This window comes from Nomascus leucogenys, chromosome 6 (assembly GCF_006542625.1).
Source record: "Nomascus leucogenys isolate Asia chromosome 6, Asia_NLE_v1, whole genome shotgun sequence".
In the NCBI taxonomy this organism is placed as follows: Eukaryota; Metazoa; Chordata; class Mammalia; order Primates; family Hylobatidae; genus Nomascus; species Nomascus leucogenys.
Window position 1 is genome coordinate 15,669,896 of NC_044386.1, and position 24,787 is coordinate 15,694,682.

Consider the following 24,787-nt stretch of genomic DNA (forward strand, 5'->3'; position numbering starts at 1 on the left):
TAAATCTTATTCTGGATGATACAAAGAGTTTCCAAATCTTGTAACATTTTTGGGTTTACACCTAAGTCACCAGAATATGCATTCAACCCTGTCACTTGTACCTGGAGGCTCAACCTTTGAGCTTGCCTCTGAGCCTCAGAAAGCAAGAATTTAAGAACTTTGATCTCACCTGACCTTGGAAATAAATCATTTTTCTTCACCCCAATCCTGTGAGACTTTGTGTCAAAAGACACTCAACCTAGCTGGGCCCCCCACCTGGAATGATGCTGACATTTCCGAGGCTGGAACCTCCCCGTTGAGCCTCGCTTGTTTCTCTGGACTTTGTCCCTGACCTTGGATTCCTATGACTGGGCCGTGCCAGTCTCTCTCCTGTAACCAGCGCCTGCCTCTCCACAGCAGCTTGGGAGCCGGAGCCCTGGGCACTCGGGTGAACTAAATGCCGGGTGCTGCTGCCTGCGGAGTGCTGGGTGTCACCTCCCCACATTCACCCTGCCTGCGGGCACATGCTCTTTTTCATTGAATGTCTTTGGTTTCCCCTCTCGATAAAATAATGTTCATTATAGGAAAAAAGAATGGAATAAGGGTGAACAAAATCAAGAAAATAAAAAACTTATATTCCCCTCACCCTGAAATAACTACATTTATGTACCAACACACAATTGTGATGTACTGCGCATATACCTCACTGCACTTACTTTAAATCTACAATTTTCGATACAAAATTAACAATAAAGGATGATCTTTCGTGTCCCTACATATTCTTCTACAACATGATCTTTACTGGCTACATAATATTCCACTGATCCCAGTCACTACAGCTACATACCACCAATAACAAAATAAAACAAAACTTACTGGAATAGCACAACGGTCACCTCACACAAGCCCCAGCCTCAGGGCCTTTGCAATCCCTGTTCCTGCCGCCTAGAAGCTCTTCATACAGACGCAATCTGCAACCTCACCTCCTTCAAGTTCTTGCTCGAAAATCTTCAGTAACATCTTTCCTGAGTGCCATATTACAAACTGGACTCTCCCTGGCCCCTCACCACTCCCTACTCCCTCTCCTGCTTTAGTTGCCACTAAACCCATTTCACCATCTAACATTATATATTGCAGTAATGATTTTCTGACTCACTCATTAGAATATAAACTCTACAAGGACAGGGTGGTCTATTTATTTATTTATTTATTTATTTATTTAATTTATTTTTATTTTTGAGACAGAGTCTCACTCTGTGACCCAGGCTGGGGTGCAGTGGTGCAGTCTTGGCTCACTGCAATCTCCATCCCCCGGGCTCAAGCAATTCTCCTGCCTCAGCCTCCCAAGTACCTGGGACTATAGGCACATACCACCACACCCAGCTACAATTTTGTATTTTAGTAGAGACGGGGTTTCACCATGTTGGCCAGGCTGGTCTCAAACTCCTGAGCTCAGGCAATCTGCTTGCCTCAGCCTCCCAAAGTGCTGGGGATACAAGCGTGAGCCACCACACCTGGCCTGTTTTTACACATTTTTCCTTTCACAAATGCTGAGAAGATGGTCTGGCAATAAAGGTAACTCAATAAATATCTGTTAAAAGGATGGACGAATGAACAAACACATATGTCATTCTACAAAAAGTCTACAAGAAAAGAAACTAAAAATTGGAAGGTGAGTTTAATTTGTAGGTGATGGGTCTCTAAGTGATTTGGGTATTCTTCTGTGAAGTTTCCTTTATTTTTGATTTCCTAAATTAGCACTGTATTACCTTTACAATTAGGGGAAAAATTAAAGTTATTTTATAAATGCTACTAGGCAAATATGACTACAAGTAACAATGTTTGGGGACTATAAATAAATAAATAATAAAATAGATTCCTAACCACCTGCAAAATCTTAATTTATATTCATATAACTGCAACACAGCACAGGATGAGTTAAGAGAAATGTTAACTACTAATCATTTTTTTCTCCTATAATTTAAATTCACTGAAGCAAGCACGCTATTTGGTAACAATTATTCTAGCCTAGTTATTTTACATATTTATAAATGAACTTCACGCATTTCAAATCCATAATAACTCATGATCTGCTAACTAATCAAACCCAATAAACTTGGGGTTATGAGAATCTGAAAACACTGATAAAACTATCAGAGTTTTACCTTTCATTTGTTATCAAGCAGCTGTGTAGGCCCAAGGCACTGCCACGGGAGACAATTTTGTTGTTGAGACGGAGTCTTGCTCTGTCGCCCAGGCTGGAGTGCAGTGGCGCGATCTTGGCTCACTGCAAGCTCCGCCTCCCGGGTTCACGCCATTCTCCTGCCCCAGCCTCCCGAGTAGCTGGGACTACAGGCGTCCGCCACTGCACCTGTCTAATTTTTTTTTTTGTATTTTTAGTAGAGACAGGGTTTCACTGTGTTAGCCAGGATGGTCTTGATCTCTTGACCTTGTGATCCTCCTGCCTCAGCCTCCCAAAGTGCTGGGATTACAGGCATGAGCCACCAAGCAAGGATGAAGTAGCCCCCAAATAATGAAAAATGGGTGATTGAATTCATGTTCAATCAGATTATCATAAAATTACATTAACTTAAAGGAATGTCAAAAATGATCCTAAATAACAAAAATTATAAATTATAAGAAAATATAACATTGAGTACCTTTTGCTTAGGGAGTTCTGAGTATTAAGTCATTTATATGTTACCTAATGTCCACTGCTGCCAGACCCACAAAATCCTGGATCCCCTAGTTTTCTATGTTTTGACTTGACAAATCTGAATTTAAGGAGAACATGTTGCTTGTGAAAGGAATATTCAATCAGGAATGGGTCTGAAAATGTATCACCCTCATCAACGGAGCAACTAGGATATGATATGCACCTCTTGTTTCATTTTATTTTTTTTGAGATGGAGCCTCACTCTGTCACCCAGGCTGGAGTACAGTGGCACCATCTTGGCTCACTGCAACCTCCGCCTCCTGGGTTCAACTGATTCTCTTGCCTCAGCCTCCCAAGTAGATGGGAATATAGGCACCCGCCACCATGCCCAGCTAATTTTTGTGTGTTTAGTAGAGACAAGGTTTCACCATGTTGCCTAGGCTGGTCTTGAACTCCTGATCTCAGGTGATCTGCCCGCCTCGGCCTCCCATAGTGCTGGCATTACAGGCATGAGCCACTGCGCCCGGCCATCATTTTAACGTCTCAAGAAATATATCCGGCCGGGCGTGGTGGCTCATGCCTGTAATCCCAGCACTTTGGGAGGCCAAGGCCGGCGGATCACAAGGTCAGGAGATCGAGACCATCCTGGCTAACGCGGTGAAACCTCGTCTCTACTAAAAATACAAAAAATTAGCCGGGCGTGGTGGCGGGCGCCTGTAGTCCCAGCTACTCGGGAGGCTGAGGCAGGAGAATGGCGTGAACCCAGGAGGCGGAGCTTGCAGTGAGCCGAGATCGCGCCACTGCACTCCAGCCTGGGCGACGGAGCAAGACTCCGTCTCAAAAAAAATATATATATATATATATATATATCTGTTGCTGTCCTGAAGATCCATGTCAATTTCCTAGAAGGCTCTTCTCTTGAACTTACATTCTAGGCATGTACTTACTTGAGTTAGACGGACTCTTGAGAGAAAAGAGTGGCCCTTAAATGTTCAGCATGAGACTTTTTTAAAACTCATAATTTTTTATGTAGGTACACCACTGATGGTAAGAAATAATAACGACAGTTCTCCATATCCTTTTTTTCCAAAACAGCTTTAAAACCTACTTCTAGTCTCTTGTTTCACACTTGTCCTCAGTGGATCTAATTTTCAAAGCACAACTTTAAAAAATTAACCACAGATTGGAAACTGCATGTAGAACTTGGAGAAACTTTTAGACCAAATCCGAGCAGCTCTGGCTAAGAGCTTGCTGTCAGTCAATGAATGGATCTGTTCTTTCTTCTGCGAGAGGAAGAAAAGGGCTTTGACTCTCCATTGTGCAATATATGACTGCAGAATTGTGCTCAATTATCATTTTTGAAAAAGGGAATAAAAGGCCCATTCGGGTTTTGATTTTGGCAGGGTACAGACTTTAAAACTGTGCTTAGTTCCCAGGCTCGCCTAGGCCTCTTCAGCCAAAGATTTACCCAAGCACAGATATGCTTACGTATGATGCATATGTCCAGCATATTCTGAATTTAAGTGATTCTTTTGAAGGATACTTTTTTAATTTAATCTAATTGCTATGGTTTGAACGTCCCCTGCAAAACTCATGTTGAAATTTAATTACCATCATGATGATATTAAGATGTGATTAAGACATGGTGGCTCTGCCTTCATGAATGGATTAATGTTTTTATATCAGGAGTGGGTTAGTTACCATGACAGTGGGCTTGTTATTAAAGTGAGTTTGGGAAAAAACAAAATAAAAAAAAAGAAAGAAAGAAAAATTTTAAAGAAATAAGAAAAAAAAACTAATGAAAAAAATAAGTGAGTTTGAGCTGAGCATGACGGTGCATGGCTGTAGTCTCAGCTACTGAGGGAACTGAGGCAGGAAAACTGCCTGAGCCCAGGAGTTTGAGGCTGCAGTGAACTATGATTGTACCACTGCACTCCAGCCTGAGTGACAGAGCAAGACTCTGTCTTTTAAAAAAAGTAAAACAAACAACAACAAAGCGAATTTGGCCCTTTCTTGCTCTCTCGAGTTCTCCTGCCCTTCCACCTTCACCATGGGATGACATATCAAGAAGGCCCTCAAAGATGCAGGCCCCTTGACCTTGGACTTCTCAGCCTTCAGAACTATAAGCAATGAATTTCTTTCCTTTATACATTGCCCAGTCTCAGACAATCTGTTACAGCAACACAAAACAGACTAAGACAACGACGTATCCTTCACAGCAAGATTTTCTTTTAAAACTCATGAAGATGTGGCTCTCTGTCTATAGTTGTGACTGGACACAAAACTAAAAAATACATCTTTCAAATATGATGCCATATTAACAAGGTTCAAGTCTTACTGTACAAGTTACAAAGTCCAGGTACAAGATTATAAAGTGCAAGTTACAAGGTGACTTTAAGACACATTAGAACAAATTCAAACTGTGAAGTCTAGTAGTAACAACACATGAATGTCAGAATTACTGTTACACTTAACATGGAGCACGATTAAACCTCTTAAGCTATCAGGCAAACATTTAATGCTTTTTATCTGGGAATTCAGATCAGCCAATCTGTGGCTAATCCAGGCAAGTTTGATATAAATAAAGATATGAGTCATAAATATAAAAAATACATTTTTCTCACTAAGTTCTATTCCTCAGAGGAGACAATTTAGCAAACACTAGATGACTTTCTACTTTTAAGAGTGACATAAGGGCCGGGCGCGGTGGCTCATGCTTGTAATCCCAGCACTTTGGGAGGCCGAGGCGGGCGGATCACGAGGTCAGGAGATCGAGACCACAGTGAAACCCCGTCTCTACTACAAATACAAAAAAATTAGCCGGGCGTGGTGGTGAGCACCTGTAGTCCCAGCTACTCAGAGAGGCTGAGGCAGGAGAATGGCGTGAACCTGGGAGGCGGAGCTTGCAGTGAGCCGAGACTGCGCCACTGCACTCCAGCCTGGGCGACAGAGCGAGACTCCGTCTCAAAAAAAAAAAAAAAAAAAAAAAAAAAAAAGAGTGACATAATGTTGTGCTCAAGGATTTAATGTGTTAGGCATCTCTGATTTAAGTGCTCCAATCTGTTATGGGCCTATAAGCTGGGTGAACACCAAGGACTTGGGTTTTACAACCAAAGATTCTTGAATCCTTTCACCTTCCCACCTCCAACCCCTCCGCCCACTTGAAAGCATACAACCAGCTACAGCATTTCCAATGGCCATTTTCTGGAAGCCCACAAAACAAAAGAGCATTTCACTACAAGAATCAGGGCCACACAACTGCTTCTCCTGAGAGTTTGAGAGACAGACAGGCTGAGGACGCCCACAATCTGACCAAGCTAGAGGCAAAATAAACCTCACGACTCCCTTTGCTAATCCCTGCTGGCTCTAGAAAGACTGACTCTGTTGAATCTGTGCTCTGCCTCTCAAGAATCAGCTCAAGGTAAGGCCATCAGATGCAATGGCCTAGCTGCAAGCTTGGGAAGCCCCATCCACTTCCTGCAAATAGCACGCTGCTAGGGGCGTCTGGATTCCTGGAATATCTATCAGAAAATCCCATAGCTCTCAACCATAATTTTCAAGTTTCAAGCTTTAGATGCCAAGGAAAAAATTGCTTTAAATTGGCACCAAACAATAAAACAAGATTCATGATGAGAATAACTTGTTAATCTGAGTTATAATGTACCAACTATTTTTTTTTATTGTTATACTTTAGGTTTTAGGGTACATGTGCACAATGTGCAGGTTTGTTACATATGTATGCATGTGCCATGTTGATTTCCTGCACCCATTAACTCGTCATTTAGCATTAGGTATATCTCCTAATGCTGTCCCTCCCTCCTCCCCCAACCCCACAACAGTCGCCGGAGTGTGATGTTCCCCTTCCTGTGTCCATGAGTTCTCATTGTTCAATTCCCACCTATGAGTGAGAACATGCGGTGTTTGGTTTTTTGTCCTTGCGATAGTTTACTGAGAATGATGTACCAACTATTAAAGAAATTTTGAATTATTTGTTGTATGTAAAGTTATTTCTTTCTAATTTATACATACTTGGAAAAACCTGGCCAAATTGAAAACAATTTTATGTTTTTAAATGATGCTGTGCATACAGAAAAGGTCACATGCATACTTCCTCATTCGTTAAGAGGACTTTATTCAATCAAATGCTACAGTTTCATGCAGAAAGGAAAAGCTATTATAATACTATGGATCAGGTTTCAATTCAGTGCTAGGAATGAACCATAAAGATGTCAATTTGGTTCCGTTGGCAGACAGCTCTATGTAAATCCTGTTCACAGACTGTAGAGTTAGTGTTTATTAAAGAAATAGGTCAAGCATGGGTCCTTCTCAGAACATACCCACTAAGAACCACATTTTCACAAAGGAATTTTCCAGGTACAAATATTGACATGTGAATGGCATATGATTAAAATTATCTAATGTTGATTGTTGATGAGGCCATCAGAAATTAGACTCTGGGTTTAACATTACATTCAGTGTAACATTTGTGAACTTTATGAATACTCTTTAAACATCCAGAAAAAACACACCTGCATAAGTGTACATATCTACTACCAACTTCATGCTAAATTTTGAAGGAAATACTTTAAGCTTAGTGTAGTTGACAAAAGCAATTTTTCCCAAAGAGTAAATGATAGTTTGTGAACTACATAACGAGCCATTAGGATTATAGGGAAGGAAAGGAGAAGTTACTTCTCAATGTAAAAGCTTAACAATGGCACCGTGAGTGGTGAATGGCCCACTATTTGATCCACTTTTTTTTAACAGTGAAATTAATGCTAGGAATGCTTCTTAAAGGTCCTGAAACGCCATGGAAAGAAAGCTTGGCTTATCCTGAGATCTAGCCCAACGCAGAAAGAGGAAAAATTAAGCCTTGCTGACTAACCTCAGAATCTCAGTTGTGCAGCCAAAGGGCAGTTGGAGGTGATTTCTAGCTCCTGCCATGTGAGGGGGAAGTTTCTGAGCTCAGCACCTGTGAACGTGGAGGTGAAAAAACCCTAATCCCACATGGCTCACATGAGCACAAGAGCACCTCTCTCTGCCTTCAAAGATCTACTTATCAGTCACTGTATTTTGTTCTTGAAATAAAGTGTTTTTTAATGTTTTAGTGTTAAAAATATAAGCACTATTTAGTGCCAGATGCTAAGAATCACTGCAGACAACAAATCAAATCATCAAAGAAATTCAAGGAATAAATATTGAATTTCACATCTCCAACATGGTAAATACCGTTACACATTGGAAACTGCAGTGGATACACAGAGGAAAGTATTCCTTTGGTGTAACTTGGCGTAAAAAGACAGCAATATGAAAGGGACACATAAATCCCTCACATTGCACCATCATACACTTCTCGGGCTGTAGGGGGTACTTGCAACAATTCAGTTGTACCTCCCACTAAGCAGATGAAAAACTGAGGCCAAAAGAGAAGTGAAGTTGGCAGGACCATGAGCTGCAGGGTTGGGACCAGGATGAAACTTAGTTGTACCTGGATATACACCTAGCCAATTCTAGAATGAATAAGACCCTTCCTATAAATGGTACTTCCGGCCGGGCGTGGTGGCTCATGCCTATAATCCCAGCACTTTGGGAGGCCAAGGCGGACAGATTACCTGAGGTCAGGAGTTCAAGACCAGCCTGACCAACATGGAGAAACCCCATCTCTACTAAAAATACAAAATTAGCCAGGCGTGGTGGCACATGCCTGTAATCCCAGCTACTCGGGAGGCTGAGGCAGGAGAATGGCTTGAACCCAGGAGGTGGAGGTTGCAGTGAGCTGAGATCACGCCATTGCACTCCAGCCTGGGCAACAAGAGTGACGCTCTGTCTCAAAAACAAGAAAAAGAAAGATAGAAAGCTTAAGACACTTACCCAAGGCAGCCCAGGATATCTGTGGCGGGCAGGACTAGGACACAGGCTCCAAACTGCCAGCCCTGAGGTGGGCACATGCCTAGGGCCTGTGTGCCTTAAGGGTGCCATCTTCAGCAAACATCCAAATCCCTGGCTCTGTTCTCATCAACAGCCTTCAGATCTTAATTCGGTTTCCCCAATAGATTCTCCTGCTTAAGAGAACCAACTTAGAGAAACCTGACAAACACTACTTTAGTCATAACACATACTGATGGATTGTACCCTTGATAGGATGATGAAAATCACACTTTACCTCTGAGATTTTTCTCCCAAAAACACATACCCTCAATCTAATCATGAGAAAAACATCAGATGAATTTCAAGAAGAGGCATCAATGACTAGTACGCCTCAAAACTGCCCATAGCAACCAAAACAAAGGAAGTCTCAAAAACTGGAACAGCTAAGAGGAGCTTAAAGGAACATGACAAATAAATGCAATGTGGGATCCCAGATGGGATCCTGAAACACAACAGTGACATTAGGTAAGAACTAAGGAAATCGGAATAAAGCATGGACTTTAGTCAATAAGAATAAATTAGCTATTGCTTCATTAATCGTAACAAATGTACCACACCAATGTAGGATGCTATTAATGGCGGGATGGGGGGGGACTGTTTCCAGGAGTAGGGGAGTGTATGGAAAGTCTGTACTGTCTTCTCAATTTTCGGTAAATCTAAAACTGTTTTTTAAAATAACGCCTGTGTGAGAGAACCAACTAATGCAAGATTCAAACCCACTGAACAGTTTAATTCCTTAGCAGAGCTAGATCCCTCTCACTCATACTTACAAATCTTTGTCTTAGAGCTTTAGTTAGCAGGAATCACTCCTCAGAGCCTACACACTTCTGTAGGAACAAAATAAATGTCTTTAATTTATGTTATTTTTTAAGACAAAGTCTTGCTCTGTTGCCCAGGCTGGAGCGCAGTGGCATGATCTCCGCTCACTGCAACCTCTGCCTCCTTGGTTCAAGAGATTCTCCCACCTCAGCCTCCCAAGTAGCTCAATTTACATGCATGCACTACCATGCCCCGCTAATTTTTACATTTTTTTGTAGAGTCAGGGTCTCCCTACCATTGCCCAGGCTGGTCTCAAACTCCTGGGCTCAAGCAATCTGCCCACCTTGGCCTCCCAAATTTCTGGGATTACAAACGTAAGCCACCGTGCCCAGCCTGTAAATGTCTTTAACATACATGGAGCTGGCAAACAAAACTGAGAGCCACGCTCACCCTATCCCAGTTCCTATCCCTTATCATATTATTAATTCCTAAATTAACCAATTAATTTAGGAAGATTTGGTCTTAGAAGATGACCTGTGTGGGTAAAATGTATTTATATTACTAGATAGAAATTTTTTTTATTGAAAAGTTTTTTGAAAATTAATCTTTATTTCTATCAATAAGGCCTAAAAATATAAATCTTTTCTTTTCCATGTATTTCAAACCTTACTTGTTGGGTTAATTAAAATACTGGAAAAGAAAAGAGGAAACTTTCTTAAGTGAGTCACTGTACATATTTTATGATTATAGAAATTATGTCATCATATCCACTGACAATATACCTTAAATTTCTGTTTCCAATTACACAAATTATTTTATTATATGAATACAAACTTTTTTGTTATTCATTTTTAAAAGAAATCTAAAACTTAAGCAGTATTTCTTGTCTGTTCTATTTATATAACTGTATTTATACAACTGCTGGGTCAGAAATGTATTTTCTGCTTAGGAATCAGGTTTTAAATTCTCAGTTTGCTTTTCATTCTCTTCTTTATCCTCCTCTTTACTACTGATAAAACTCTATCAGTAAAGAAAATTATTGCCTGTGCATAATTGCAATTTAAAATAATTCTAAAAACTCATACTGAACAAACTATGTATGAAATTCCTTGTCTTCATAGATGTCTTTTACTGATTTCCAACATTCTACTGCATAAATCAGATCCTATTTCCAGCTGAGACGTTCTCTTACAGTTTTTTATTTAAATGATTTCCCTAAAAGATGACAATGTAGAAAAAGCACTTGGAGCATGAAGCAGATAGACAGCAAAACCCAAAACACATTTTAATCCATTCCAAACACATGGCTGTATCCCTATCTCAAAAGAGTAATTTAAGGTTCTCTTTATCTTGACATTCCCACAAGCAAGTTTCTATAAAATAGAAAGAGAACCTTAACCTGCCTATGCGCAGCACACAAATCGGAGCACAGGGCAAGACAAATGCCTACCAGAGCCTGTGCCAGCTCCTCCCTGGGACCAGCCCATCCCTCCCAGGCTGCCCCCCACCTCCACGAGAAGCACCAGGGATCACGTTTCTTTTCTTATATCCAATGTCACCCTCTCTCCTGAGTCTCTTGGCAAGTCTGCATTCTGCCCATGAAAATTTGGGATTTGAAATGAAGGAACAAGCAAGCAGTTGTAAACAGATCATAAAATTAACCTTCCCAGCTGAAACCTTATTTGCATAAGCACAGCTTCCAAAGGTGCATTATATAAAATACAGGGTGATTTTTAATAAGATTTTTCATGGCATTATTTTGTCCTCCTTTTGCACAATTCATTTTGTGATGTCCACTTAGATACAAGTCAGGCTCCTCAGCCATCCTTTTTAAGTAATACAAATATATTTTAAGGGAGAAATTTAAAAAATCAATTCCTACAAAAATTCATTTTACTGCAATATTAATCCCCATCTCCCCTCATTTTCCCACCTCTCATACACCCAGTTGGTGGAGCACACTATGGTCCCCTCAATCAACTGCACCAGCCCTTTCCTTGTCCATTTGGAAACAGCCCCTTTACCATAGAATGGAGGACCTTCCATAAAAAGAGAGCTGAGGTTTGCCTCTGGCTGGGCAAGGAGCCCAGTGGCGGTCAGCATCTCCTGCACCCTCACACCTCACAGCCTCTCACCCCATCTCTGTGTCTCCCCCACCCCACAGTCCTCGGAACTGACAGCATGGCTAACCCTTGGGAACATTCCAGCAGCCTTCTCCAACTGAGTGCATGCAGCCCTGTTCTCCCAATACAGCAGTTTTGTTCACATCCCAGAAATGAGTCTGAAAGGAAATCCCAAAAGAAAATGCCTCCCTCCCCTCCCTTCCAAATCCTCACACATTATGATTCTCACAAATTCATGTTGCCCAGTATCATAGCAAGATACACACCGCTTCCTAGAATGAGTCCCAACTTTATCCTTGGCCTCCATTTGATGGTATTTTTCTTCATTTTCCCACTCTGGTAAATTATTCTTGGATTTAGATTCCCGTCACTAAAATTCTATTTCAGAGCTACATCTTGGTGGCTCAGTCCCCTCCCTCACCCTCCCTCCATTAAGCACAACACGGAAAGAAAGTTCCCTACCTTTCACTGAGGCTTCTCCACAACTGTGCACCTGCAACAGGGAGAAGCAAAATGTGAAACTTAACAGAGGTATTTTTCTCCTGAAATATTTCTCAACTCAGAACTAGTCCAAGCTATTTAAAGTGGAATGCTCAGATCTTTAACACTCAGGACACTATCAAGTCATACAGTGTATACTGCAGGCACCATGGCTAATTCAGGCAATTCATCCACATATATTTATTGAGATCCTACTACATGTAAGACACTTGGGTGGGTACCATGGGAGGCAGGATACTCTATAATACATGGACCCTGCCTCAGGGACTTCATTATCCCCCGGGGCAGACAAAATATGCACCCAAGTAAATACGAACCAAGATAGGCAGTGTAGGAACTAACTACACAAGAGGAAGGCACACACCATGTGAGTTCAGGGAAGAGAGAAAATGCAGCTTCTCAAAAAGCGCCAATAATAGAACTGGCATTTAAGGTGAGTCTTGACATGGTGCTGACAAAAGGAGAACTGAGACAACTGTTATTTGAAAAAAGGAGATTTTTATCTATTCATTCTTTAGATGTTTTGACTTTTATCTAGGTGCAAATGAAATCAATATAAAACATAAAATACACACACACACACACATATATATACATATGCACACCTAGATCTAATTTGCTTTAATTTTCCAATGAACGTCTTTATTTGACTACGTCTTGATATTATACTCCCAGCTACCAGCTTTAATGCAGCTCAATGTAAGAAATGATCATGAGGAAGCTTCTGCATTTTCCATCTAACAAAAAGCCAAATGTGTTGTCCCTTATGTTTTTCAATATCCCCTATCAAGATCTATGGGATAAATCCTTCTTAACCTTTACTTCCAAAAATAAGTTTCTCAAAATTGCTTGCTTCATTTTTTTCAAATAATTAGAATTGTGCAATTGATGTGGTTTCCCTTTTTGCCTTGGCTGCCAGTAAGCATGTGGATAAATCTGTTGATCAATCGATGGTTACCAGGTGATACTCTTGCTCCTCTTCTAGACCTTTTTTGAACAGTTTTGTGCTTATGTTCCAAATAAGCTTCTTCAAACTTGTTGGAGGAAGGTGGCATATAAAAACAAATGGAGAACTCAAAAGAATGCAGGGGACTGTGAGCAACAGTAAGGTTTCAATCAACTAAAGTTGGAAAGTTGGAAAGCATCAACTCAGCTTGTCATTTGACAATTCTCTAACAATCCTGGAGCCAAGAGTGGAGAAAGCAGATGATGGCATAGGATGGGCATCGGCTTGTTTGTTTTATTATTAAAAAGTAAAGAAATGAGTATAGCTGATGGATAAGGAAACAAGGACCTTTAGAATCGTAAGGACAGCAGCTCTGTAATCATTGAGCATGGACCAGGTAGGAGCTGAGTGGAGGAAGGAAGTCAGTCTAAAGGCAGGGCTGAAGAACAGTACAAGCAGCAAGAGACTTAGCAGGGAAAGAGTCCATCCAAGAGTCAAAGAGCTGGTTCAAAAGGCACGAGAGGCCAGGGAGGAGTGGAGACAGGGTGCACTGAGAACTAGCTCACAGACTCTGCAGGTCTTGGAGACACTGTGCATCCAAAAGCCAAGGTCAAAGATGAGGCTACCTGATAGGCAACCAAATCCAGGCCATCTGACAAGCTATCAGAGTACAAGTTGGAATGACAGAGAATGGGGAGTGCACGAAGGACTGCAGTTCATGGGCTACAATCCCTACTGAGACCACAGTTGATGGCAACCAGGGTGCTGAGGCCAGGCATCAATGGACAGTGTAGATTTCACAGGAAGGAAAGTATAAAGCAGCAGTGGTTGCAGATGCTCCACAGGTGGCTGGGGGAGCCACAGGACCACCCACTAAGCCCTCCTCCCACAGCACAGGGCAGTAGCTAGAGAAGATCTTCAAGAGAGCTGGGGGCCAGGCATGCTGGCTCACACCTGTAATCCCAGTGCTTTGGGAGGCCAAAGCAGGAGGATCACTTGAGGCCAGGAGTTTAAAACCAGCCTGGGTAACATAGCAAGACCCCATCTCTACAAAAAAATTAAAAAAGAAAATTAGCCTAGTGTGGTGGCATGCACCTGTCGTCCTAGCTACTCAGGAGTCTGAGGTGGGAGGATCACTTGACCCAGGAGCTCAAGGCTGCAGTGAGCTATGATCACACGACTGCACTCCAGCCTGGGCAACAGAGTGAGACCCCAATTCTAAAAATAAATAAATATATAAACAAACAAACAGAAAAGAAACCTGGGGGCAGAAATGACTGGTTCTATCTCGGTGAAAGAGAATGAAGCTAGTCATGGAAAAGTTTCAGGATGCAGGAGGAGTTTTCCAGGCCACAGAAGAGTTCCCCAGAGTTCAGACAAAGGCGTTAATGCAGGGAAGCACATGCTCAAGGTACATAACAATCAGAAAGAGAGGGAGAGAGACAAATCTATCCCAGTGAGAGGATGTTCACAGGCAATACAAAATAGACATGGGTTCCCAAGGTTTCACAAAGATTCATTCACAAGATGATATCACTGACTTTTTTTTTTTTTTTTTTTTTTGAGACAGAGTCTCACTCTGTCACCGAGGCTGGAGTGCAATGGTGTGATCTCAGCTCACTGAAACTTCTTCCTCCCGGGTTCAAGTGATTCTCCTGCCTCAGCCTCCTCAGTAACTGGGATTACAGGTGCCCACCACCACACCCAGCTAATTTTTTGTATTTTTAGTAGAGACAGGGTTTCACCATGTTGGCCAGGCTGGTCTCAAACTCCTGACCTCAAGTGATCCACCTGCCTCGGCCTCCCAAAGTGCTGAGATTACAAGCATGAGCCACTGTGCCCAGCCTCGGCCATCTATTTCATATTAAGCACCTAAGACGGTATCAAAGATTGTAACTGGGAGTCATCAAAGTCACGGAAGCAGAAAGTAGAGTGGTAGCTGCCAGGGGCTGGAGGAACGGGGAACAGGGGAAAGGGGGACTTGGCTGTTCAATGGGAACAGAGTTGCAGTCATCAAAGATGAAAACACTCTAGGGATCTGCTGTACAACAACATGCACAGGTAACAATACTGTACACTTAAAAATTTTCTGAGAGAATAAAACAAAAATAATAACTGGGGGAAGGGTACAATTAAACTCAAACTCTCAACAATAAAAGTTACATATTTTTAGTGAGAAAATGTGGAAAGTAGAGAAGTTGGAAGAGAGGGAAGGAGAGAAGACTGCTGACTTGGTCGTCCTTTCATTGCCATTGTCGTTGCTGTAAGCCGGGGCATCTAACAAGAGCAGCTGGCAGTTCTGATTGAAGCCATGGAGTTACCGTAACTGCATCTGGATCTAACATGAAGCCAAACTGTGCCCTGCAGAGACTGATTCATTGCAGCAGCAGCACCCTGCGCTAGGAGGCCTGCGAGATGGGGTTGCTGCCAACTATTCACAGGGCTCCCCAATGGGCCTTTGTCCTAAGAGACTCTACTGAAGGAGGATGAAGCTGGCACCAGAGTTTCTTCAGCACAGACAACAGAGCTCTAGGAAGACAGAGTAATCATTCTCATTTCTTTCTTTTTTTTTTTTTAATTTTTCATGCAGTAGAAATGCTACACTCAGAGCAATGTCATCCGGTGAAGACTGAAAGCCTGTCCTTGGGCAAAGGCCTGATCTACAGGATTGTGGGGAGGCTCTGCCTCAACAGAGGTCTGGTTCCCCACGGGGAGTCCAACACTTGGGATGGGCCTCAGCACAGAAAGGGGCTCAACACGGACTGACCCAGGAACGCAAAAACCCCATGTGGCCCTGATGACATGTCAGCTGGGTGAAGTAGATGGCTACTGTGCAGAAGGCCCTTCTATTTGACACTTTTATTGACCTCTTATAAAGCCCTGTGGTATGAGGATGTTTTCTGCCATTTCACAGGACAGAGAGGTTCAGATGGTATAGGAGGCTGACTCATAGCTCACAAAGATATCAAGTCTCAATCCCTAGAATCTGTGATTGTTACTTCATGTGGAAAAAGGATCTCTGCTGAGGCGATTAGGTTAACAAATGTGAGATGAGAAAATCATACTGGATTATCTAGGAAGGCCCCAAATGCAATCACTAGTATACTTACAAGAGGAAGAAGGAGAAGTTTGACATAGACAGAAGAGAAGGTCAGGTGAGCATGAAAGCAGAGATTGCAGTGATGCAGCTGCAAGCCATGGAATGCCTGCAACCCCCAGGAGCTGCAAGAGGCAAGGAATGGATCCTTCCTTAGAGACTCCAGAGGGAGTGCAGCCCTGCCAACGCTTTGATTTGGGCCCAGTGACACTGACTTTGGACTACTGTCCTTCAGAACTTTAAGAGAAGACGTTTCCGCTGTTTTGAAACACCAAGTTTGTGGTAATTTATTACAACAGCCACAGAAACAAATGCAGTCTATCATGGGGCTTCTCCACAGGCAGGAAATGGAATGAACTAGCTCAAAAATGAGGCCCTTTAGGCTGGCGTTCTTTCTATTCTACCACCTTAATTTTTTTAAAGGACTGAATCCTTGAAATGTAAAGGTTTCCTGCAATTTGTGAGTATGAAATTTCCACATCTGCATGAATATCAAGCCCATGAGTCAACAGTGGAAACGATCTGTGTGTGAGGGGCCAGGAGTGAGAAAAAGACAGTTGTAAAGTCTTTCAGCTTTACCTTTGGCCTTCCACACATGTCTATTCCTTATAACTTGTGCCCAGACTAGGGCCAAATTTGAGGAAACACTGAAAACACTCAGATGCTCAGCTTGCTTCCTGGGTCCATGTTTAGCTTACTCTACACCGAGATAAAATGGTTGCAGATAAAATTTATGAGTGGCTTTATGTCCTGAGATTTCCCTGACAGAGTTCCTAGAGGGTGAAAGTATTAGTCTATTTAGGAAAACAGGCTCTCCTCTATCAGATATGAGTCAAGGCAGATAAATAAGAATCATCAAGGACTGATCCACAGACCAACTCCGGCGTGAAACCCTAATGCATGGAGATGCCCCACCTCAAGGCAGCCTTGATACATGTGTGGTAAACAAGTATCACAACAAGTGCCTGTTTGGGCTGAAATTGGGGAGTTAGGTGTCTGTTCCCTGAAACAGAAAAAAGGAAAGTGAAGATGGAGAGAGGGGGAAAAAAGGGAGAGAATGAAAAGTGCACTGAAGAATACAACTGAGATCCACAGATTCACAGAAAGCAAGAAGGGCACAAAACCAAATTCGTTTGCCTTCCCGGAATCTTGGGAAGGAAATATCTTCAAACCTGGAAACATACGAATATAAAACAATCTAAAGATGGTTTACGTGATGATTGAGTTTAAAAACTGTAAAGACTTACAACTGGATTTCAAGCAGATCCCTAGAACACCATGATAGTAAATCCGGACCAGCTGGCTTCGCTGGCTTCTAGCTGCCATCAGGGAGGAGATGGGTGCCTCCCATAGGGCGGGCCTAGATATCCCTGCCAGGACTATAATCCAGGCAGCTCTGACGCACATCAGTCCACACGGACCTCCACCAAAAGCATCCCTCCCTTTGGGGTGCATTTAGTGAAATTAAATGTCTCTTTGTAACCTCCTCGTGGCTATTTCTGATAAAATATATCTTATGACATTTAAGGTTATGGGGCTTAATTATTCCCAGGAGGGCTTTTCCCAAGTTTACAAAAACTAGCTCAAACACTGGTACAAGAGGCCCCTCCAAGTATGTAAAAGACTTGAGTCAGATTTGTAATGCAGTTAAATTACTCAAAAAGCACCTCAGGCCAATTTCTTTTTTTAAACCAAGCTCTTGCTTTTAAACTTAAAGTTAAAATTTATTCATTTTTCATTATCAACTCTTTTTTTTTTTTTTTTTTGAGACGGAGTCTCCCCCTGTCACCCAGGCTGGAGTGCAGTGGTGCGATCTCGGCTCACTCCAAGTTCCGCCTCCCAGGTTCATGCCATTCTCCTGCCTCAGCTTCCCAAGTAGCTGGGACTACAGGTGCCCGCTACCACGCCCGGCTAATTTTTTGTATGTTTAGTAGAGATGGGGTTTCACCGTGTTAGCCAGGATGGTCTTGATCTCCTGACCTCGTGATCCGCCCGCCTCGGCCTCCCAAAGTGCTGGGATTACAGGGGTGAGCCACCGTGCCCAGCCTATTAACTCATTTTTTAAAATTATTTAACCATCGCTTGTTTTTAAACCCTGAATTAGTTGTTTTTCTTCATTGAAGCAGAGAAAATTTTACATAAACTAGTCCATTTTCCAGTGGCCCAGTTTCATCATGTGAGATGTAATAAATATTTAACTGTTATCCTCACTGCAGCCTACTTAAATACCAGCGTGGTATTTAAAATAGCTCTTAAGGCCAAGAGAAAAACCAGCACACACAAACCTTTTACCTAGAAGCAGTAGCTATAAAGACAGCATCACCTCAATAAATTATCATATTGAAAACAGCTAAGTCAATGCCTATATTTGCTTCTGTTCAAAGGATTAATTGGCTAATATGCCTACACAAAGATCAGAAATGCAGGGTCTAGAAAATTAAATACCACATAAATAAAATCTGAGTTTTCTTACCTCTTGTTCTAGACAAAACCATATCCTTTATTATTTGCATAATAACACGCCCAAGTATCATGACGGAAATCAGGTGATATACTCTCCATGGAGTCAATGCAAGGAACCTGCAACAGCGAAACACAAATCAGTATTTCAATTTGAGGATTTTTAACCTTTTTAAAATTGGGCTTACTTCCTGCCACAGAAACAAAAAATGCATTCAATAATGATTTCACTTTTTTTTCTTTTTTTGAGACAGAGTCTGGCTCTGTTGCCCAGGCTGGAGTGCAGTGGTGCTACCTCGGCTCACTGCAACCTCCACCTCCCTGGTTCAAGTGATTCTCCTGCCTCAGCTTCGCAAGTAGCTGGGATTACAGGCATGTGCCACCACGCCAGGCTCATTTTTGTATTTTTAGTAGAGACAGGGTTTCACCATGTTGGCCACGCTCATCACGAACTCCTGGCCTCAAGCGATCCACCCACCTCGGCCTCCCAAAGTGCTGGGATTACAGGCATGAGCCACTGTGCCTGGCATGATTTCACTTTTCAAAATCACCCCAGTGTGACTGCATGAAAGTTATTTAATAGGCATCAAAGTCAGCAAAATGAAAAGTGCCTGAGCCTGCGCACTTTTGTGCTAAGCTTTCTGATCTACCCTCTAATTTTGGGCAGAGGATTTGCTATCTCAGGTATGGACCAAAATATTGCTCCCAGTGCTGGGCTTCTCCAATAGCCGATGGAGAATGGAAGTGACCTGAAACAGAGTTAGGATGGGCTGCAGAGCCAAGCTGCAGGGCTCTCTAACAGACACGGACAGGCTACACTACAGAGGCCCTTTACTCACCACCCTGTCTTGTGTTTTCATTTACGCCCTACTCACTTCTCTACCTACTCCCACCCTCGTCTCTTAAAAACAGCAGTTATTGGCCGGATGTGGTGGCTCATGCCTGTAATCCCAGCATTTTGGGAGGCCAAGGCAGGCGGATCACAAGGTCAAGAGATTGAGACCATCCTGGCCAACATGGTGAAACCCCGTCTCTACTAAAAATACAAAAATTAGCCAGGCATAGTGGTGTGCGCCTGTAGTCCCAGCTACTCGGAGGCTAAGGCAGGAGAATCACTTGAACCCGGGAGGCAGAGGTTGCAGTGAGCCAAGATCACACCACTGCACTCCAGCCTGGTGACAGAGCGAGACTGTCTCAAAAAAAAAAAAAAAAAGCAGTTATTGGGATCCAGTTTGCTAACTCTTTCTCTTTAAGATCCTGCTCCCCTTTTGCTACCTGTCTACCTCCTCTCTGGAGGGAAACAAACTAAAAATTATTGACCATGAGCAGCACACAAACCCTGCAGTGCTTTTTTTGAGTGTGTTTATAAAGAAGAGAACGGCAAAGAAGTCATGAAGAGCGTTGAGCCTTCACATGAGATTAGAGGTCTGTTTACACAAGTTAATTGGCCAAGCTGCCAATGATATTAACTTTGATAGAATCAGAACTCATAAAAAAATTAATTTAATAAATGTTTAAGACTGTTTGCAAGGCTATAAAGAGAAGTAAAGAACACACGAATACTGCCTTTTGCAAACTTGCTTTCTCATCAGACAAACACAGGCCAAGCTGACAAAGTCCAAGGCAGGCAAGGCTTAGGTGCTGCCACAGAAACGTGCAGAGAACAAGGAGAGGCGCAGGGAGAGGGAGGATGGATTCGCTCCAAAGCAGGGAAGGGTTTTTTTTTAATTGGTTTTTTGGGGGTTTTTTTTGTTTTTTTTTTGAGACGGAGTTTCACTCTTGCCGCCCAGGCTGGAGTGCAGTGGCACGATCTCGGCTCACTGCAACCTTCTCCTCTCAGGTTCAAGCAATTCTCCTGCCTCAGCCGCCCAAGTAGCTGGAAATATAGGTGTCCGCCACCACGCTTGGCTAATTTATTTGTATTTTTATTATAGACGGGGTTTCACCATGTTGGCCAGGCTGGTCTCAAACTCCTCACTTCAGGTGATCCGCCAGCCTTGGCCTCCCAAAGTGCTGGGATTACAGGCACAAGCCACAGCGCCCGGCTGGGAAGTTTTTATAGAAGCGGCACTTGAACTCGGTCTGGGGAGATGGATGCAATTCAGATGAAAATAGAGGCTCCTCCAATTAGAGAATGCAACATGAACAGAAGATCAGACTCAGGAAAGGGTGAGGTACCTGTGGCACATCGAGCAATCTGGGGTGGCCTCAGCAGGAAGAGAAAGCAAAAGGAGAGGGTTCAGAGACTGGAGACAAGATTGGGAAGATAGGATCAGGGAAGACTGTGTCAGGCAGAATGCAGCAGTAAATCTTATGCTACAAGCAATAGAGAGAAAGTCAAAGGTATAGAGCAGGGAAGTGAAATGATGGGTGATTTAGGGAAATGTCTGAGGGCAACAGGAAGGATGTGATGGGGTAGGGAGGAAGCATGGAGTCCAGACCACCTACTAGAAGGTCATGCAGTATGTTTGGTGAAAAGCAGATCAACATGAGATGCTGGGTGACGTGGTGGGTAAAGCCCTCCACCAGAAGGTGGCCAACCCAAGCTCTCACTGGTTCAAATGCTGTTTGTATGGCCTGGGCCAGCAAAGTGAGCAGGTGGACTAGGCCAGTGTTTCTTAAATAACCGTCTGCAACTGCTGCCAGGTTGGCTGCCTGGAAAACTTGTTAAAATGTAGATTCCCAGGCCCCAGGCTCTTCCTCCCAGGCCCCCTGAAACAGGTGGTCTGATTACTAGTATTTGCATCTAATAAATATTTATTGATTGCCTAATTGCACCAAGCACTGTGCTACCAAAAGGGAATGGTGAATTAGGAGCATAGAAAGATGGAACAGACATGAAAGACATAAGTTACAGAATAAAATGCCGCAGTCCTTGTCTTTAGCAACAATCATTTGTTCCTCCACTAAATTTGTCCCTCCCCTAAGGAGCCACCACTTGCTCTATTTTTGTAGCTCCTGTTTGTTTTAAGCAAGGTTGCATTCCGGTGTTTGCTTGGTTTGGGGCCAGCCTCCTCACTCTCAATTCAGGATTCATTCTTGCTCTTGTTCATGTTCTGGGCGCTCCCAGTTTTCCCAACCTCATGTTGAAGTGGCAGATTTCATAGTGACCCACAATAAGAAACTCATTTATATTTACGTACATATAAATGAAAAACAAATTTTGAAAAATATTTTCCTTACAACTCACAATGCAGTTCAACTTTTTCCATTCAATTCTATTATGCGTTTAAATGCTGACTGTGAATCACTCACCTGACTCAGGGCCCACTAATGAGCTGTAATGCACAGCTCGGCTCACATGGCATGAGACAGAACCTGCAAATGTTCGAACAGCATGCTTCCTTAGAATGGCTTTCTTTGCAGGGTCAGGCAAAGCCCTAGCACAGACAGAAAGCTCCCTCAAGTTTAAAAGTCTTTGGAGCTGGCCAGGAAGCCATTTAAGCATCTTTTCAAACCCAATGAAATGCAAAACCAACCGAAGCAGCGAAGGCCGTTAATTATTCTCTTAGTGGAAGTTACAAACTTCCAAGAATAATAAAAAAGAAAATTAGGTAATGCCAGGACTGCAACCCACAGGCCTGGCTGCCAGACTTCATTTGGAAGGCATTGCCATAGCAACTCCAAAGAGCACTCGGGATGTCTGTCTATTCTGTGTCCTGGGCAAGGGCCCAGTTGGCATATTGGCCAAGGTCTTGTTGGTCATCGAGAATCCTCGGTCCGCTGAGAAGACAAGCCCAGCAATTGCTTAGCAAGGTAATGCCAAACTGTATGGGACTACATATTTGATTCTTTGGTGGGTGTCATATAAACATGTTTGAGAAATGAAACCCTAAGAGAATAATCTGTATTTAGAAAAATCTGAGCACTTTTGTTACTTTATTTATAATGTTTAAGATGATTTGTCTCAGTGCTCCACTTCAAAACATGTAGCTGAGTAATTTAGACTTGTGATTGGAAATTAAAAATCTTACAAACACGAGTTTATTCTTTATTCATTTTTCAAGTAGTACCTAATATTTGGGAGGGTTTGGTTTGTTAGATGAAGTAATTTTTTAAGTTTTTGTTTTGGTAAACTTCAAACATATACAAAAAGAGAGGCCAGAGTATAATAAACTGGCTTTCAACAATTCTCCATTCATGGGTAATCTTGTTTCTTCCATATTCCCACCCACTAAGCTCATCCTTCCCCTGAAATTATTTGAAGCAAATCCCAAACATCATGTAATTTAATCTGCAAATACTGCCATTTATCTTCAAAAATAAGATTTTTTTTTTTTTTGAGATGGAGTCTTGCTCTGTCGCCAGGCTGGAGTGCAGTGGCGCAATCTTGGCTCAATGCAACCTCCACCTCCTAGGTTCAAGCAATTCTCCTGCCTCAGCCTCCTGAGTAGCTAAGACTACAGGTGCATGCCACCATGCCCAGCTAATTTTTGTATCTTTATTTTTTAATTATTTTTTTTTTTTTGAGACGGAGTTTCGCTCTTGTTGCCCAGGCTGGAGTGCAATGGCGCGATCTCAGCTCACCACAACCTCCGCCTCCTGGGTTCAAGCAATTCCCCTGCCTCAGCCTCCTGAGTAGCTGGGATTACAGGCATGTACCAACATGCCCGGCTAATTTTGTATTTTTAGTAGAGACGGGGTTTCTCCATGTTGAGGCTGGTCTCGAACTCCTGACCTCAGGTGATCCACCCGCCTCGGCCTCCCGAAGTGCTGGGATTATAGGCGTGAGCCACTGTGCCCGGCCAATGTTTGTATCTTTAGTAGAGATGGGGTTTCACCATGTTGGCCAGGATGGTCTTGATCTCTTGACCTTGAGATCCGCCTGCCTCCACCTCCCAAAGTGCTGGGACTATAGGCGGGAGCCACCGCGCCTGGCCAAAAACAAGATAGTTTTAACCAAATAACAATACCACCATCACATCTAAAAAATTACTTTAATTCTTAATGTCATCGGATATCCCATCAAGGTTCATATTTCCCCACTCATTCTTGTGTGCACCACACACACACACACAGACTGAAACAGGATCCGAAAAAGTCATCTGCTGAAATTGGCAGATGTGGATTTTAAGTGTCCTGGACCCTTATAGGTCCCTTGCTGTCAGGCTCATTTGTCCATTAAAGTTTTCCAGATTCTGGGAATCATTTGTTGTTATCTTTGTGATTTGGTTTAACATTTTCCTTGATCTTTTGTGTAGCCTATAAGTTGGCAGGTGGATCTAGAGGCTTGATAAGACTTAGGTTCCTTTTTTTTGTTTTTTTCCCTGTAAAACCCAAAGATAGGTGGTAGTGCCTGTTTTCATCAAGAGACACGCAGACTGTCTGGATGTCTTGGTGGCTACACTTGCACTATTGGCAGCCACAGACAATCCCCGTCTAGTGACTGATTCCTCAGAGGCTACAAGGGGTGACGGCCCTTCACTCCTGCTTCGGGTATTAGCTGGATCACAGCTATAAAGAGAAACTTCCCCTCATCAATGTCCAATTACACTGAGAGGTAGAGCTCGTCGGAAAGGCAGCATCAGTTCTTGAGTTCTTCCCTTTATTTTACTGGTTTTTTCAAGATAGTGAAGCAGTTCCCTAGTGTCCTCTAAAGGTAACTGATATGATTTGGCTGTGTCCCCACCCAGATCTCATCTTGAATTGTAGCTCTCCTAATTCTCATGTGTTGTGGGAGGGACCCAGTGGGAGACAATTGAATCACAGGGGCGGTTTCTCCCATACTGTTCTCGTGGGAGTGAGAAGTCTCACGAGATCTGATGGTTTTGTCAGGGGAAACCCCTTTTGCTTAGCTCTCATTCTCTCTTGCCTGCCACGATATAAGATGTGCCTTTCACCTTTCACCTTCCACCATGATTGTGAGGCCTCCTCAGCCACGTGGACTGTGAGTCCATGAAGCCTCTTTTTCTTTATAAATTACCCAGTCTCGAGTATGTAAATAGTATCTTTATCTAAAAACAGACTCATATGTTTTCTTATTCCTTTTTTTCTTGTTATTATGAACTCAAGAGTTTGAACATATTTGACGTGTTTCAGTCACTGCAGGGTTATCCTTACTGATGCTCCAGCTCCCCCGTCTTATTCAGGTCGCCTCTCAGGTCTTTGGCGCAACCTTAGTTATTCTGATAATAAAGTACTTCAAAGGGATACAGAAAATATAACATTTACAAATGCAGTTTAAAATGTTCAAAGGAATACAACACAACTTTCTAATAAAACTAATCACTTAATAAAGCAATCATTTATTATTTAATGAAACAGTCAGACTTGAACATGGTTACAATTTGCTAGATTTATAAACAAAATAATGTTTTGTTAGCTAAAATGGAAAGCTC

The 24,787-nt window shown here is 42.6% G+C and overlaps 1 protein-coding gene across 1 annotated transcript in view; it reads right to left on the reverse strand.

Moving 5' to 3' along the window:
- RETREG1 (reticulophagy regulator 1) overlaps nucleotides 1-24,787 on the reverse strand; it is a 143,344-nt gene that overhangs the window by 80,828 nt on the left and 37,729 nt on the right. Inside the window, exons 2-3 of the mRNA XM_030813924.1 lie at nucleotides 18,463-18,569; nucleotides 11,908-11,938 (exon numbers count right to left, since the gene is read on the reverse strand). Coding sequence (XP_030669784.1) covers nucleotides 11,908-11,938; nucleotides 18,463-18,569 — 138 coding nt within the window. The remainder of the gene's footprint in view (nucleotides 1-11,907; nucleotides 11,939-18,462; nucleotides 18,570-24,787) is intronic.